Source organism: Eleginops maclovinus, chromosome 3 (assembly GCF_036324505.1).
Source record: "Eleginops maclovinus isolate JMC-PN-2008 ecotype Puerto Natales chromosome 3, JC_Emac_rtc_rv5, whole genome shotgun sequence".
Lineage (NCBI taxonomy): Eukaryota > Metazoa > Chordata > Actinopteri > Perciformes > Eleginopidae > Eleginops > Eleginops maclovinus.
The window spans coordinates 4,767,395-4,782,525 of NC_086351.1; the positions used below are offsets into that span (position 1 = coordinate 4,767,395).

The window sequence follows — 15,131 nt, forward strand, 5'->3', positions numbered from 1 at the left end:
TCAGTGGGAGGTGCTTTGGAGCAAACAACCAGCCCAAAAACGAACGCGCGGCCATGTTGAATTGTCAATATTTCGAAAGAAGAGACAAAAGAGCGAAAACTCGATGGATTTCTCGAAACAGCGAGTATTTACCGAACTTAATTAAACCGTCGACGAAACGTTAAGCAACGACACAACGAGGGAAAACTGTGTGTGGAAGTAGCAAAGTGAAGCTAGCATCGCCTCTCAGGTTGGATAAACAGTCTTTTCTCACCGATTAACAGAACCGTGTATGTTAACTGTGCTAAGCTAACAATAGCATGCTAACTTAAACGTTTGGTCGGGTTAAATTAAAAAAGTCGAAGTAACCGAAGCAAACTGTCCAAATGGAACCAGGTTTTTTAGGGTTGTGCACATTGTTTCTCTATGAAATCTTTAAAATAAGTCCCCTTACAAACGGGACTTGACAAGTTAGCGTTAGCATGTTAGCTCAAGGGCTAAAGCCACGTTGCTATGCATAAAGTTTTTACGCTGCTTACATTCATGCTAACTAACTTATTTCAGGCTAACTTTGCCATCGTCATTAACAACGGGGTGTTAATGACATGTAAGGTCAACTGTGCGATATCCGGCTGTTTAGTTTATTTTGCATTTAGTTCAAAAGATTAAAAAAGTCCAGGAGCTAACTAGCTCGAGCTTGAGTTGATTTGAACTCCTAAACTACGTTAGCTTTAAGTTAGCTTCTACTCTTAGCATCACAACAAAGACGCATTGGCACAGTCGTAATTAATGGAAATGTAGTGTTTATTAAAGTGTTTTGTTTAATCCATACTGTAACCTTGTTAATTTTGTAAGCATTTATTTGGATGTATAATCATCGGCGCCAGTCCATTTTAAAGCCCCTTTTTTGCGGGCTAGTTTTGTTGTTGCTGAACTATTTCACATTCCTTTTATTATTATATATCTTTAATGAACAAGGAACATGCACAAAAGTACACTAGTCTTTCAAGAGAAAATACACTACGTGCCAGATTATAGCTGAAATCTAATTTCCGTCTGCAGTCGACACATAAAAATCAACAAATATTAAGACATTTCACACTAAGGCGTGATTAAGGCCTATCACACTAACAAGTAAAATCATATCAAAACACAGATGTATTAAGTATAAATACTAGAACAATTGGTATATGTAAATACAATTTAACTAGCATCTCAAATTACAAACTGGTTTCCCAAAATTAAACAGTGGGGGGAAAAGTATGAACATCTGAGCAGGTTTTAAGATCAGCTGAAGGCATTTTCCAAGGATTTGATATTTTTGGGTATCCTGCACAAACATGTAACAGCTTTCATTAAACAACATTTAATATTGTACATTGTATAGTAATTGATCATGTTTGCATTATTGATATTTCCACTGCCTGTAACTTTAACTCCTGGATTTCCCAATGCAGGAATAAATAACTCTTGTCTCCTTAAACTGTATTGTGATTCTGATGTTCTTTTGGTACTTGGTATTGTTTGTGTTGTAGTTTATGAAAGATGGTTCTTCTTAATGCACGTCTGAATGTTTGGTTCTGATCTTTTATTATTGCCTGACAGGTAACCTGGATTTTTCTGTTGAGCTGCAATTCCCAAAGCACTTGGCAGACTGTCATCTCAACATTTGCCAGTGAACTAAAGAAAACCGGACAAGGATTACCACAGACATTTTGAGTGGACTGTCCCATGTTTTAGGACAACATTGCTGGAGTGACTTTTTGAGCAAGTATTGAGCCCCAGCAAAAAAAACTTTTTGATGACAAAGAAACGAATCATAAGAATAGTCTTGAGACGTGACCAAGCAGAATATATTTTACTACTGGCCAATTTGAATGTACAGAAATAGCACTTGGATTTAACGAGCCAAGATACTCCGAAGAACACAAAAAGATAATTCTGAATTATACAGCCAGGATAAAAGTACTGAAAAACTATTTTGAAAGAAAAGAGTTTATGTTTTGGTCACATACTTGATTTATTTATTCATATGAATGTTAATTTCTCCCTTTTTTGGAGAGTTGTCTTGTAAATAGACATAATTCATACGCAGACCTCTTCTTTTCAAGAGGTCTTAACGTCAGATTGTGTATGCAATACATTCTTTAAAAATCATCAGACAAGAGTTATTTTTTTCAGCTTTTAGTTGTTTTTTTACACACGGCTGGGCAAATAAAACACACTGAAGCAAAATTGCCAGTGAATGTGTTGATCCAATGGCTACAGCAAGAACAGCAAACCCAGCGCCAATGATTGGATTGAACAAAGCAGCAAATGGGCAGCTCAAAGGACAGATGGGACTCCTTTCGAGTGTCCAGCAGTCGTCTGCCCTCCAGAAGAAGACCAGCATTCCTCAGAGCAGCGGGGGCATCAAGTAAGCCCCAGTTCTATATTCTCTCATTTCTGCATTAAAGGAAATGTTATTCCACAGTTATTTTTGTGGGTCATGCATTTAGCAATATTAATGTTATTTCCTATACTTTAGATTTGGTGATGACTGGAAGAAGTGCCTGGATCTGCCTCCGAGAGACACCAGGATGAGAACTTCTGTAAACTACTGTTTGTTTTTAATTGTTTTAATGGGTGTAGCCTTCTAATGGTGTCACATTAAACTCTGGGTCCTGTCAAACAGTAATCTCATGTATCTGATTTGTTCTCCCAGGATGTGACCTCAACTAAGGGAAATGAATTTGAAGACTACTGCCTAAAGCGTGAACTGCTAATGGGAATCTTTGAAATGGGATGGGAGAAACCGTCCCCTGTCCAGGTAAGAAACTATATAATGTGGAGCCTTCATGGTTTTAAAGGCCACCCTGAGGCTGCCTAAAAAGCTCGTTCAGGTTTTATAAATCTTACTGCACTTTTTTTTAGTTTGTTCTTATGTGTATATTATCCTCCTGTGAATGTCAACAAGAAGGGACTGTGGGCCTTTCAAATTCACAAGAAGCACGAAAGAAGTTTCTCAACGCTTCTCTATACATACCAATTTTAGATAATGGCACTCATAGATGCCTTTTCTTTGTAGTACTAATGTTTTATTGTGGTGTTATGTTTCAGCCAAATGCATGTCATGTCTAAAATCTTGCCCATTGCACTGACTTCACTTCTCTGTCCACCAACAGGAGGAGAGCATCCCCATCGCTTTGTCAGGCAGAGATATTTTGGCTCGGGCTAAGAATGGCACCGGAAAAAGTGGCGCCTACCTCATCCCTCTGCTGGAGAGGATAGATCTGAAGAAGGATCACATTCAGGGTGAGTTTCTGCTGCCTCAACTGAAGCAGAATTTGACGGACAGCTGTGTTGTACAGAGTTTCCAGCAGCAGAGATGGTTTGGATGTGTATTTGTGCCATAGTAAAACAACATTGATCCACACTCTCTCCAACGTATAGACATGTCCATGATCCCTGCTCTTTTTGCCCCAATAAGAATTTATTTCAGTTGTGGTAAACACTTTTGATCTGAAAATATAAATACCTCTTTGTTGGGTTAATGCCACGCTATTTAATATTCTCTATGCGTCTCAACCCTGGCATTTCATCAGCCCTTCCCATTTTTGTCTCACTCCAGCCATAGTAATGGTGCCAACCAGAGAGCTGGCCCTGCAGATGAGCCAGATCAGCATCCAGCTCAGCAAGCACCTCGGAGGTGTCAAGGTGATGGCGACCACAGGTGGCACTAACCTGAGGGACGACATCATGCGTCTTGATGAGACAGGTATTGGTTGTGCCGTTAATATTCAAGATAATGAAATGAACATTTGCATTAAAGGCTGTTGATGTTTATCTATCCACACATTTGTGCCTCATTATTCCTTTCTGCTATATCCTTCACAGTGCATGTAGTGATTGCTACACCAGGCAGGATACTCGACCTGATCAAGAAGGGTGTGGCAAAGATGGACAGAGCCCAATTGATTGTGATGGATGAGGTAGGTTTGGCTCTTTAAGTAATTGTTATACTTTTTAGTATATTGTTTACTGCGTTTTTACTGGCCCTCTTCATTCATTCTTCATTATTTCTTTCTACAGGCAGATAAGTTGCTGTCACAGGACTTTGTGGTCCTGATTGAAGACATCATCAGCTTCATGCCCAAGGACCGTCAGATCCTACTTTACTCTGCCACTTTCCCCATCAGTGTGCAAAAATTCATGGTGAGAACTCACAAAAGCATTTCCGTCCCGCAAAGACGTTTAAAATACAGAGTTCGTTCATAATACACGATGAATGTTTGTTTCCAGAGCAAGCACCTGAAGAAGCCTTATGAGATCAACCTGATGGAGGAACTGACCTTGAAGGGCATCACTCAGTACTACGCTTATGTGACTGAAAGACAAAAGGTCCACTGTCTCAACACACTCTTTTCCAGGGTGAGTATCCAGCTCTTTCAGGGTCTACATTTGGATCTCGTACTAAAAAGCAATGTTTCTGTCCTTTGTTTGAATTTTGAGACAGATTTTTTTGACAAAACGTATAATATAATTTGTATATTTATACTTCATTATGGAATTGCATATGTTGTGACTTTGGTTTCATGGGTTTAACTTCTATTTGCAAATATTGTGGACACAGTTTACTTGAATTATAGGCGTTCAAATTGGTTTCCTGGGAAATGTGCATTTTGTTTTAGCCACCAAATATATTTTAGGTCAATGATGTTACAAAACCATTTAATCTTAAGTCAAATACAGACAATGGGAAAAGAATAACAAGAACCAAAAATGAGAGGCCCACAAGCTGCATTATGTCGATCTTAGAATGAACTGTAACTCGGCAAAGCCGCAGGATACCTGAGGCTGGGAGCACAAAGGCATGCTATTTTCATCCTCTTTTATATTTTTCATTACAGCTTCAGATCAATCAGTCCATCATCTTCTGTAACTCCACCCAGCGGGTTGAGCTTCTGGCCAAGAAAATCACCCAGCTGGGATACTCGTGCTTCTACATCCATGCGAAGATGATGCAGGAGTACAGGAACCGTGTGTTCCACGACTTCAGGAATGGGTTGTGCAGAAACCTGGTCTGCACAGGTATGTGACCGGAGTACCATATTTTAAAATGGAAAGTTGAAATTGATCTGTGTTGATGAAATGTTGACTGATATGTACTTTCGTGTAGATCTGTTTACTCGGGGAATTGACATCCAGGCAGTGAATGTGGTCATCAACTTTGACTTCCCTAAAAATGCAGAGACCTACCTGCATCGCATCGGCAGATCAGGTATGATGAATTATTGCTAAGTCCTTAACTCGTTTGCAGCTTCTTTCAAAATCTGTCACAGTCAGTTTGGCTTCATGACACTGCTACTTCCAGTGCATAATAGCTTGTCTGTCTCTTCTCTCGCAGGGCGTTTTGGTCACCTGGGTCTGGCCATCAACCTCATCACTTCAGAAGACCGCTACAACCTGAAGAACATTGAGGACCAACTGGTCACTGACATCAAGCCCATCCCCAGCTGCATTGATAAGAGCCTGTATGTGGCGGAGTTTCACTCTGTTGACCCCGATGCTGAAGACGACGACCTTGAGATCGGGGCCAGAAACAAAGACCTGGGAGGAATCTGAGCAAAGGGTCAGTTTTCTTTTTCGCGAATGTTCATTTTAAAAAAGCACCATTCAAAAACTGTAATAGTTTTGTAACCCCCGTTTTAACTGTCTTATTGTTTCACACGCCTCTCGAGCAGGTTGTTAATCTGCTGTTAACACTTGCTTACGTGTCATATTTCAGCTGCATATTAAGTCTGACACTGGAGATTATTTAGGGCTGTGTTTTTGTGAAAGGTGTAAAGCTGCCTGTAATGCGTCCAGGAAGAAGAGGCTTGTTATTTACTTGACCTCCAAGCTATATATTGCCTGTTCAGAGCTTGACTGGTGGCATTAAAGCCATGTTTTAAACATTCACAAGCAAGAAAGGGGTGAATAATAGTAACAGAGATAAATTAAGAGAAACTGTGAGCATTTAATTTAGCGCACAGTATTTTCATACCAGTTGAACCATCTGAATACTCTAGCTTGAAGAAGAGCAAATACTAGCTAATTGATAGTAACCTCTTCCAACAAGATTATCAGATGTTTCAGAGGATTAAAAGGTTAAGGGCTGTCCTCCTCGTGCTGCACAACAGCAGTCAACATAGGTTTGTACAGAGCTGATAAGTGCTCACAGCCAGCCGCCTCCTCTGTCAGGTTTTTGAAAAGCCTAAATTCTAACTCCACTTTTTGTTTTTATCTTCAGGAGAAACACGGCGACTGGCATTCATCACACAATATTGGCTATGCATCACACAAGATTCCAAGTGATGATTTCTGTTCCCGATTTTGCCACCAAGATGGTCTTTTTATTTTCTTTTGATATATTTTCACTCCAGTTTGAGTTTACAGCTATCTGCAGTGTTGTCTGTGCACACTTCTGGTAAACTGCCACTTCAATCAGTGAACCCTCAGCCACGCTGACCTGACAGATGCACTCCGTACATGTGATATGGGCTGTTGCTTAGTTCTGTTATTGAAATCAGCCACTCTCGACTTTAGATGAACATTGTCTTTAACATTTTTTTTGTACTTTGCTGTGAGAATGAAAATGTGAAACCAAAGGTAGACCTGGAGCATAGAGCCTGCTCACATTCTCTCGAGGCTCTGGGAACCCCTTTTCATTCTTAACCATTTAAACTCATTGGCTACTTCACTTGATACACCTGACTTGATGGCATGAATTTGTAATGGCAGGGAGGTGCTGGCAACATTCCTCAAGAGATTGGTTCATGTTGACATGATGGCCTCGTGCTGTTGCTGCAGATTGGTCCAATGCCTGTTCATGCTGTAGATTGATTTTTAACCTTCTCTTTCAAGGGCTCTGTTGTATTAAGGTAGGCCCTGTAGAAAGCCATTTAGCTCTTTTTGTTTGAAATGACGTGGTGTGTGATGAGGCAAGGCATCCATAAAAAGAAATAACCATTAGAAGAAGGGTAAACTGGCCGTAATGAGATGCACATAGTCCAAAACAGTATTAGAGAAGGCTTTTGCATCTAACAAATGCTCGGATTCTATTACTTGCCAAAAAGAAAGATAGAATTACTCGACCTCTTTGATCCTGAAATGATGGTTTCATCGATTCACTAACTCTGAGCCTACTATTTGAATGGCAAGGCAACACTTATCCAATCAGCTGCTTTGCAATGTTGGTGAACCTTTCTCTTCAAGCCGCAGTTTTCTTTCTTTGCTTACCTGTTACACATGGTTATTTGTTACTGTCAGCTTGAACCGGTCCAGCCGCTCTCCTCTGACCTTTCATGCACAAGACAATTTAGCTGTCTCCAATGCCACTCGCGTTTATTTTTTGCCTGTTAACTCAGTTGATATGTGGGAAATTCCCCCGAGGTTAGCGCCAACAATCATTCCACAGTTATATTTGTTCTTCTATTAAGATATTCGGTCTGGACAACTTAACTGATTGACCATGCTTTTAAGCAGAGTGGCTGGTTAATATATTTGCATGTATGAGTTGGTGCACCTAAAAACGTTGCAACTGAAAGTTGTCGTCATTCCAGTTGGTTATTATACCATTTCCCCCAAACATGTCCTGCAGTCATTTAACGATGCAGTGGTTAAAGGAAAAAAGCAGATTTTCCACATCCATAGTTTAACCAAATTATTTTGCTTCAAAAGGGAACCAAAGCAGGAAGACAAAGATTTAAAAAGTAAGAAAAGAGATTGCTTCAGAAACCAAAACGCCCACTTTACTGAGTGCTGTTTTAAAGAGGGCTGAAATGACGTTGCAGAAGAGTGTCTGTGACATTGTGGAGTGACCTGGCTGTTTTTTATATTAAAGTGATTACTGCAGAAAAAGGAGATTGAAAGACGACAGCAGTGTAATGTCTGTGACACTGTGGCGCGTTTTGTAGAAGCACAGATCCAATTGTGACAAGCCAGTATTTGTTTCTTTGATCCCTTTTTTTTCCTAATCCATGACCGCCTTTTTCCGGTTTTGAGGTCATTAGTAATTAACATGACGGGACGAGAGGGGCCTGAGAGAAAATAATGAAACCAGCCAACTTCTTCAGTCATTTCAATGTCGATACTGTGTACCTTCTTCCCTCCAAAGTGCCTCAAAGGGCCAGCGTGTAGAATTTAGGGGGAATTATTAGCATAAATGAAAAATAATATTCAAACTTATGTTTTTGTTTGATTATATCTACATAGAAAGTGAGTCCTCTTGGAAAACGAGCGGTACTTGGTTAGTTGAATCTGCAACCCCAAAGCCAGATGGCTTAAAATCCTACACACTGTCCCTTTTTTAATCTAACTTCAAACCTCCATTTTGCCCAGACTCTTGAACAAAGTTTGAATTGTAGGTAAATCAACACCCAATACTTATTCATTTCAATATTGTTTTGCATAAAGGATCTTTCAGTTTTTACTTCCTAATGACATGTATTTGTCTAATGACAAATTGTAAATATGACGAGCTGTCTGAATATATTATATACTCCTTGACTTTAGCACAATGTCAAAAAGGATGCAGTTAAGATTTAAAAAGGATTCTTTTTTATTGATTCCTTTGCTGACAATTGCATTACTGCTAAGCACCAGCAGAGAAGGCGCCATGTGTGCCCTCCCCTCAAGCTTCTGAAGTAGTAATTGGCATTAAGTAGCTGCATGTCGGATTCTGCAGTTCCCCTTGTTTTTGGTTCCCCTTTTTATTTTTTTTACGTCGTTCCAGGAAACTCTTGATTCATTTCATGACCATTTTTAGGGTTTTCAACCTGAAACCATTTTGTTCCAATCCGTATTCTGGAGAAAATAATATCTTAATGACTTGATGACTGGATGCTTTAAGTGAAAAACAGACAGGCAACCATTTTTCTGCTAATTGTGTCAATGCCAGCGCCTGAAACAAATAAAAACTCCCAACTGACTTAACTCCTCTCTGTTTCTTTTTTATAATTGTAAACCAATTTGTGCATATTTATCTTCAAATATAGTATTGTATCTGTGTTTTCATTGTTATTGTGCTCCATGTAGTATCTAAGAAAATCAAACCACATTTTAGTGTTAAGGCACACAGGACATATCTTGCAAAAAAAAGTACAGAAAAACGGTAAAAGCCATGTGCCTAAACTAAATGTAGAATGTTATAGGAGAAATGCCTTTCTCTTAAAGCAGCACACTATCTAAAATGAATGTCCTAAGCTTTTCACCACCTAAACTACCTAGAATGTATTGCTCAAGGGTTACAAAACAAGTGATTTAGCACTTAATTGCACAAAAGGAAATGTTGCCTTTTTATACTCTTTATACCATTGGTCAGCACAGTTCAGTCTACCTCTGGTCATTCTCATCCTACAGGATTATTTGTAAAGTGAATCATTTGTAATTTTCATCATGAGCTACGGTCGTAAAACAGTTGTACCCTTGGAATGTCATTCAATCAGAGATAGAATAAAATAAGTGTTAAGCGAATGAACGCCGTCATACGTCATCTGAGGGGGGCTGATCCAGCCGTGTTGTCAGCCAATGGCGGTTGAAGTGCGATGTACATTAACCAATGGCTGGACGAGTTACGTGAAATATAGGCGGGCGCTTGTCCACCACGGTCACCGACGTTGTGGTGAACTTTACCGGTGTTGAACTACCCCTGGACCCAAACCTTCAGTGTGAGTAAACCTGAAAATGGCCTTAGTACTTTTATGAGAGGAGTTAATTTGAGTTTGAACACGCCACATATCTTATTCCTTATTACCATATTTTCCTTGTGAAGACTCAAAGATCTCGTAATCGACTCCACATGGCTACCTAGCCAGCTAGCTAATCAACCTACCCTGCTAGCCTGCACGAGCCTTTGCAGGTTAAATGCTGCTAGCGGATAGTTTTACCGGCTTCTCAAAGGTGTACTCTGTAGAAAACAATCCCCTGTTCGATATTTCCCGCAGTTGTATTGTTACATTTTAAAGTTGTATTTAATTATTGAGAGTTTGACAAAGCTGGGCCTTAGCTACAACAAACCAACCTACCTAACGTAACTGTACTGATACGGTCAGGACTCTTGACAGATCCCTCACTGGAGCTTGCTAATGAGCTAACGATTGTGGAGCTAACTGAGCTAACGATTGTGGAGCTAACTGCATTGGAAGTACTGTGTGGGGTGATTGTATGCATAACGGAATTTACTGTTTACATCTTCATGTTTAATCCTTGCAAGCTAATACTGCCAATGTGACAGATTATTTAACTAGGTAACCTGCAGCTGTGTTATTACATTGCAATAATACCATTCATTAAATCATTCTACTGCATTTACTGTAATTGTTTAATTTCTGCTTTTAATTTGAATGATATTATACATGCTTCTTAATATGAAACTATGTTTGCCTCTTTAGTTGCTGTAACAATGTAAAGTTCCCTTCTGTTGGATGAATAAAGGTATTCTGATTCTGTATATGTCTTTGCTAGTCTGTCACAGTCTCAGAGTATGGGCAGTGTGTTGGCTGCCGCCTCCCCCAGTCCTGCCTCAGCAGCAGCTGGAGGTAGTCCAGGGGTCCCAGGGTTGGGGTCTGTCCCTCCAGGGTTCGCCATGCCCTCGGTGTCTTCCGTCCCTGCTGCATCTGACCAGCAGACAGCAGATGCAGACGCCCCACTCCTAAATCCTGGCACATATGAGGAATGCCACCGTAAATGTAAAGGTTAGAGCATCCAATAATTAAGTTTCTTTTTCTCAATATTGGTTGAGCTTTAAAGTATTACTCATGGTATTTCAATAAGATCACTTTTTAGATATTGGTGGGGTCTTTGATCTTCTTTTGCTCTATCTCTGTTTCAGAGGTGTTCCCTCAGCAGATGGAAGGAGTGCGGTTAGTGGTCAACAAGGGTCTGAGTAACCACTTCCAGGTCAGCCATACGGTTACCCTCAGTACTCTTGGTGATTCTGGTTATCGATTTGGATCCACCTACGTAGGCACTAAACAGACTGGACCAGCAGAGGTAATGATCCTCAATAACTCTTAAAGTGGTTGACATTTAAGACTTTGGGTGGCATATATTCCTGGTGATTGTAAAAGTTTCATGTGTTTGGAGAGCTTTTCACCATAAATGAAAACTGAAATATGTAGCATTGTTAGTTTTTTCCAAAGTCTTGCAGCCCTAGTCAGGAAGCGATTCAGCCCAAGGCTCTATCTTATTTCTCTTGGCTGCAAGGTTTCAAATGGTATTCACATGAATTTAAAACTAATAAATGTCTGTTTTATTCCTCTTAGTCATTCCCAGTTATGGTTGGAGATATGGACAACACTGGTAGTCTGAATGCTCAAATCATCCACCAGCTTACGTCTGCAGTACGCTCTAAAATAGCCATCCAGGTATGTAAACTTGTTGAGATGTGTGGACTTTGTTCAGCTTTCAGCGTTAATTACATTGTCTTTTCCCCTTTTTGTGTGTTTTAGACTCAGCAGCATAAGTTTGTGAACTGGCAGTGTGACTTGGAGTGGCGCGGGGAAAATTTCACCTCTGCTGTGACGCTCGGAAATCCAGATGTTCTTGTTGGATCTGGTATGGTTTCTTTTTTTCTAATTCCACATACAAAGTCAAAAGAGGGGTTTGTTGTAGCTCATACTCATTTTCAATAATTTAAACTTTTGAGTCACAATAGTAAAAGTTTTAACTTGGAGAATGTCTCTCCTGTATTTTGCATGATCTATTAGAGAGATGAAGTCTAGCTTTGTTGGAGTTGTTGTAACTACAGTGTGACGGAGCTTTCCCCCCTTAAAAACAACTGTTGGCGGATTACAGACTACAGAGCGCACTAACCAGATAATAGCTACATTTAATTTTGGCCGGCTGTCAAGTTTGTCCCGGAATTAACATCGATCATTGAAGTCATAACCTGCCAGCGGTTCCACACAGAGTAGGCTGGATATTGTTTCAACTCTTTTGGATAAAGTGCTGTTATGATTCTTGAGTTTCTGTACTTGTACCAGAGTTACATATTTTGATTCCTAATGTTGAGGAACCTTTTGTTTTTATTTTAACAAAGATGTTCCAAAATGTTGTCAACCCCAAAAAAGTAAAGAGGCTGAGGTAGTGAAAATGAAAGGGGAAAGCCGTCCATACTACAAATACAGATGAGAAGAGACCTTACCGTGTACAAAATCTGAAGCTCTTTTCCTGTTTTCCCTCAGGCATTGTAGTGGGCCACTATCTGCAGTCCATCACACCCGCTCTGGCTCTGGGTGGAGAGCTAGTGTACCACAAAAGACCGGGAGAGGAAGGAGCGGTCACCTCCCTGTTGGGCAGGTACACAGGTAAATCGCTTGCGGTCACTCTCTTATTTTTACCTAGCACATTTTCCTTCATTGTGGTGAGTTAATTTAATCACCTTTCTGTAGTGTGACATGGACGCAGTGGTGTGTAATCTAATTTCATTGGTATGTTACCTCTGTGATAGATTTTCAAATCCTTTATTTCTCCCCAGGTGACAACTTCATAGCTACACTGACTTTGGGAGGAGCAGGAGGGCATGCTACGTACTATCACAAAGCCACTGACCAGGTACCTGAAATGAGTAATAGTGTGTGTGGATGTAATTCTGTGTTTCTGTGGATCAATCTCCCGTTCATCTCCCAAAACTTCTCAGAGAAAGCATTTTGTTTCAAATTCAGATTGTGTATTGTATTACGACAAACATGAAACCTTAAGACCTATTCTCTAACTTCGATCTTCTACTACAGTTGCAGGTTGGAGTTGAATTTGAAGCCAACACAAGGATGCAAGAAACCACGGCATCCTTTGGTTACCAGTTGGACGTTCCCAAAGCTAACTTGCTCTTTAAAGGTAAACAAATCCAGTATGAATTCACCCATAGCCGCACAAATAAAGTGACTATTAATTTAGAAAATAGCTAAAAATATATATAGTTATTTTACAAAAGCTGCTCTTCCTCTCCTCAGGCACGGTTGATAGTAACTGGGTGGTTGGGGCTACCCTCGAAAAGAAACTGTTGCCACTGCCACTCACTCTGGCTCTAGGTGCTTTCCTCAACCACCGCAAGAACAAGTTCCAGTGTGGCTTCGGTGTCACCATCGGTTAGAAGTGCGGGCGCTGCCTGGAGCCAGCACTAAGGCCACAGCTTGGACCGGCACAGAGACACACAGAACCTGGACTAAGTTTTAGAAATTGGATTCAGAGACTCTCTTACTACTGTGATTTCCTGGGGCAGACAGAGAGACACAGATAACTACCAAGGAGCCAGAACTGGCCAAGCCATGCCTACATTGTGTAGCACAAATGTCTTTCCTTGTATGGTGTATTCCATATACCCAGAGGCTAGAGCGATGTATAACAGAGGGCATCAGTGATGCATGAGAACATGTGATATGAAATTCAAAGTGGTTAGACATAATATATATGGTGATCATGTAAGATGATTCAAATAAATGTGATTACTTTTTGTAAAAGTGGATGTTGTGATTGCTTGTAAAAGAACTGGATGCAAAAGATGACATCATCAGATTCATATTTAAATGGGGTCTCTAACTCCCGGGGTCCTTATTGTCAGCAGAAATATTTTATTCTTACTGTTAGTTATTAAAATGTATAATAAAGCTTAGCCATGAAAAGTCAACTAGGTTGTTAAAAGGTAATTGTATAGTGCGCCGTATCGTATTCCAAAGTCACACAATGTATAATACTACTTAGGTTATTGAAGTATCTCCGGAAAACAAATCATACATTAATTGCTGGTATATTATAGTAAGCCTGTTAAAACAGTCATAGTTTCAGTTGTCATTAAAAAAAAGCTAGTACATTGAGATAGTCATGGGCGCCCCCATTTCTCCCTGGGCTCTGTATAGCAGTTGCCCACACTACAGTAGAGAGGTGATCAAGATGCTTCCTTTGTTTTGCTTATTTCTGCTGCCATCAAGTGGCCAAAAGAGATCTGCTCACGCTGGTTTAATCACATCTTTTCTGACCGTTATTGAATAAATGTGATTTGTTGGACCAAGTGACAGAGAAAGAACTTCCACCATCTATTATGTTACATGGTTTGTGTGCAGCAAGCCGGTTACTAAGACTGCCTTCCAATCGGTGAGTTTTTATTAAGATGGAGATGAACCTTTCTCCCCCAGTTTTCACTCTGTTTTTCCATTCAACCCAACAGTACACACACGCATTCAAGTACTCACACGGTGTTACACACTACAATTATTTCAGGTGTGTTGCATACATGCATCTGAAGAGGTGCCAGAGTGATGAAGCCATCAGGGAGCAGTTGGGGGCTATGATCAAGGGGGGCCCAGGGTCACCTAGGCAGGGCACACGAGGCGAACTGGCAGTCTGGCACCTTTCCAGCTACCAGTCCACACTCCTTATTTGTTTTGTCTGATTGGGAAGGGAACCAGCAACCCTTGGGTTTAATGTCTGAGTCCCTACAGACTGAGCCACTGCCGCCTTTAGAATCCCAAATACTAATAAGCATTGTCTAACACAAAGCAAACCATGTCGTTTCCAACTCATTTATTACATTCTCAAAAAGGCTAACGTTGTGACCACTACAAAAATAAAGGCTCACTAAACCTTTTCCGTTTATCAGCCAGTTATTAAAGCAATGAAATCTCATTTTTCATTTCTTTGAACCCAAACCCAAAATAGATAATCAAAAAACTGGAAATCGCTCAAAAATAATCCTGGTTACACTGATCAACCGCCTTCATGAATCAAAAAGCTTCAAACACAATCATTCCTGTAAGTTTCTGTTTAAATAACATGCTAGGTCTTTTTTTAAACATATAAACAAAGGATATATTTGAATTTTATTTTGATATTAGGCATTCATTTGTTTGAATTCAGACCTGTTAAATAATGAGTGAAGCTGTTAAACAACAATCAATACATTACAGTAAATATTGGAGCTTTTTAATTTAATTAATGTCAATTTAGGTGGTAATGTCCATGAGAAATGAGGAAATAGGCAAACAAAAACATGGTTATAATAATGAACTCCCAGTTATCAGTTGGACCCGGACACACATGATCACAATAAGAGGTTTTCACGAATATATTTTCACAACACCATCAACCGTGCAGCTATTTCACTGACTTTTACATAAGCTGTTATACATTGTGAT

General features: G+C 40.0%; 2 protein-coding genes across 2 annotated transcripts; both read left to right on the forward strand.

Moving 5' to 3' along the window:
- The first annotated feature begins 17 nt into the window (after nt 1–17).
- Nucleotides 18–8,934, forward strand: ddx61 (DEAD (Asp-Glu-Ala-Asp) box helicase 61). Its single transcript, XM_063878530.1, has 13 exons — nt 18–229; nt 1,585–2,395; nt 2,507–2,570; nt 2,684–2,788; nt 3,144–3,273; nt 3,590–3,736; nt 3,856–3,950; nt 4,051–4,173; nt 4,261–4,389; nt 4,869–5,049; nt 5,138–5,239; nt 5,366–5,590; nt 6,251–8,934. The coding sequence occupies exons 2-12, from the start codon at nt 2,238–2,240 to the stop codon at nt 5,581–5,583; spliced, it is 1,452 nt and encodes a 483-aa protein (XP_063734600.1). The 5' UTR covers nt 18–229; nt 1,585–2,237; the 3' UTR covers nt 5,584–5,590; nt 6,251–8,934.
- Nucleotides 8,935–9,544: 610 nt separating this feature from the next.
- Nucleotides 9,545–13,460, forward strand: tomm40 (translocase of outer mitochondrial membrane 40 homolog (yeast)). The gene is made up of 9 exons (XM_063878534.1): nt 9,545–9,668; nt 10,465–10,694; nt 10,832–10,992; nt 11,265–11,366; nt 11,451–11,556; nt 12,186–12,308; nt 12,479–12,555; nt 12,735–12,837; nt 12,954–13,460. The coding sequence occupies exons 2-9, from the start codon at nt 10,484–10,486 to the stop codon at nt 13,091–13,093; spliced, it is 1,023 nt and encodes a 340-aa protein (XP_063734604.1). The 5' UTR covers nt 9,545–9,668; nt 10,465–10,483; the 3' UTR covers nt 13,094–13,460.
- The last annotated feature ends 1,671 nt before the right edge of the window (nt 13,461–15,131 follow it).

Excerpts from the sequence above, each read along its gene's own strand:
- ddx61 (XM_063878530.1), top strand. The coding sequence starts at position 2,238 with ATGGCTACAGCAAGAACAGCAAACCCAGCGCCAATGATTGGATTGAAC. Across the intron at positions 4,390-4,868 it reads TCAACACACTCTTTTCCAGG|CTTCAGATCAATCAGTCCAT; the intron begins GTGAGTATCCAG and ends TTTTCATTACAG. Across the intron at positions 5,240-5,365 it reads GCATCGCATCGGCAGATCAG|GGCGTTTTGGTCACCTGGGT; the intron begins GTATGATGAATT and ends CTTCTCTCGCAG.
- tomm40 (XM_063878534.1), top strand. The coding sequence starts at position 10,484 with ATGGGCAGTGTGTTGGCTGCCGCCTCCCCCAGTCCTGCCTCAGCAGCA. Across the intron at positions 11,557-12,185 it reads AGATGTTCTTGTTGGATCTG|GCATTGTAGTGGGCCACTAT; the intron begins GTATGGTTTCTT and ends GTTTTCCCTCAG. Across the intron at positions 12,556-12,734 it reads ATCACAAAGCCACTGACCAG|TTGCAGGTTGGAGTTGAATT; the intron begins GTACCTGAAATG and ends CTTCTACTACAG.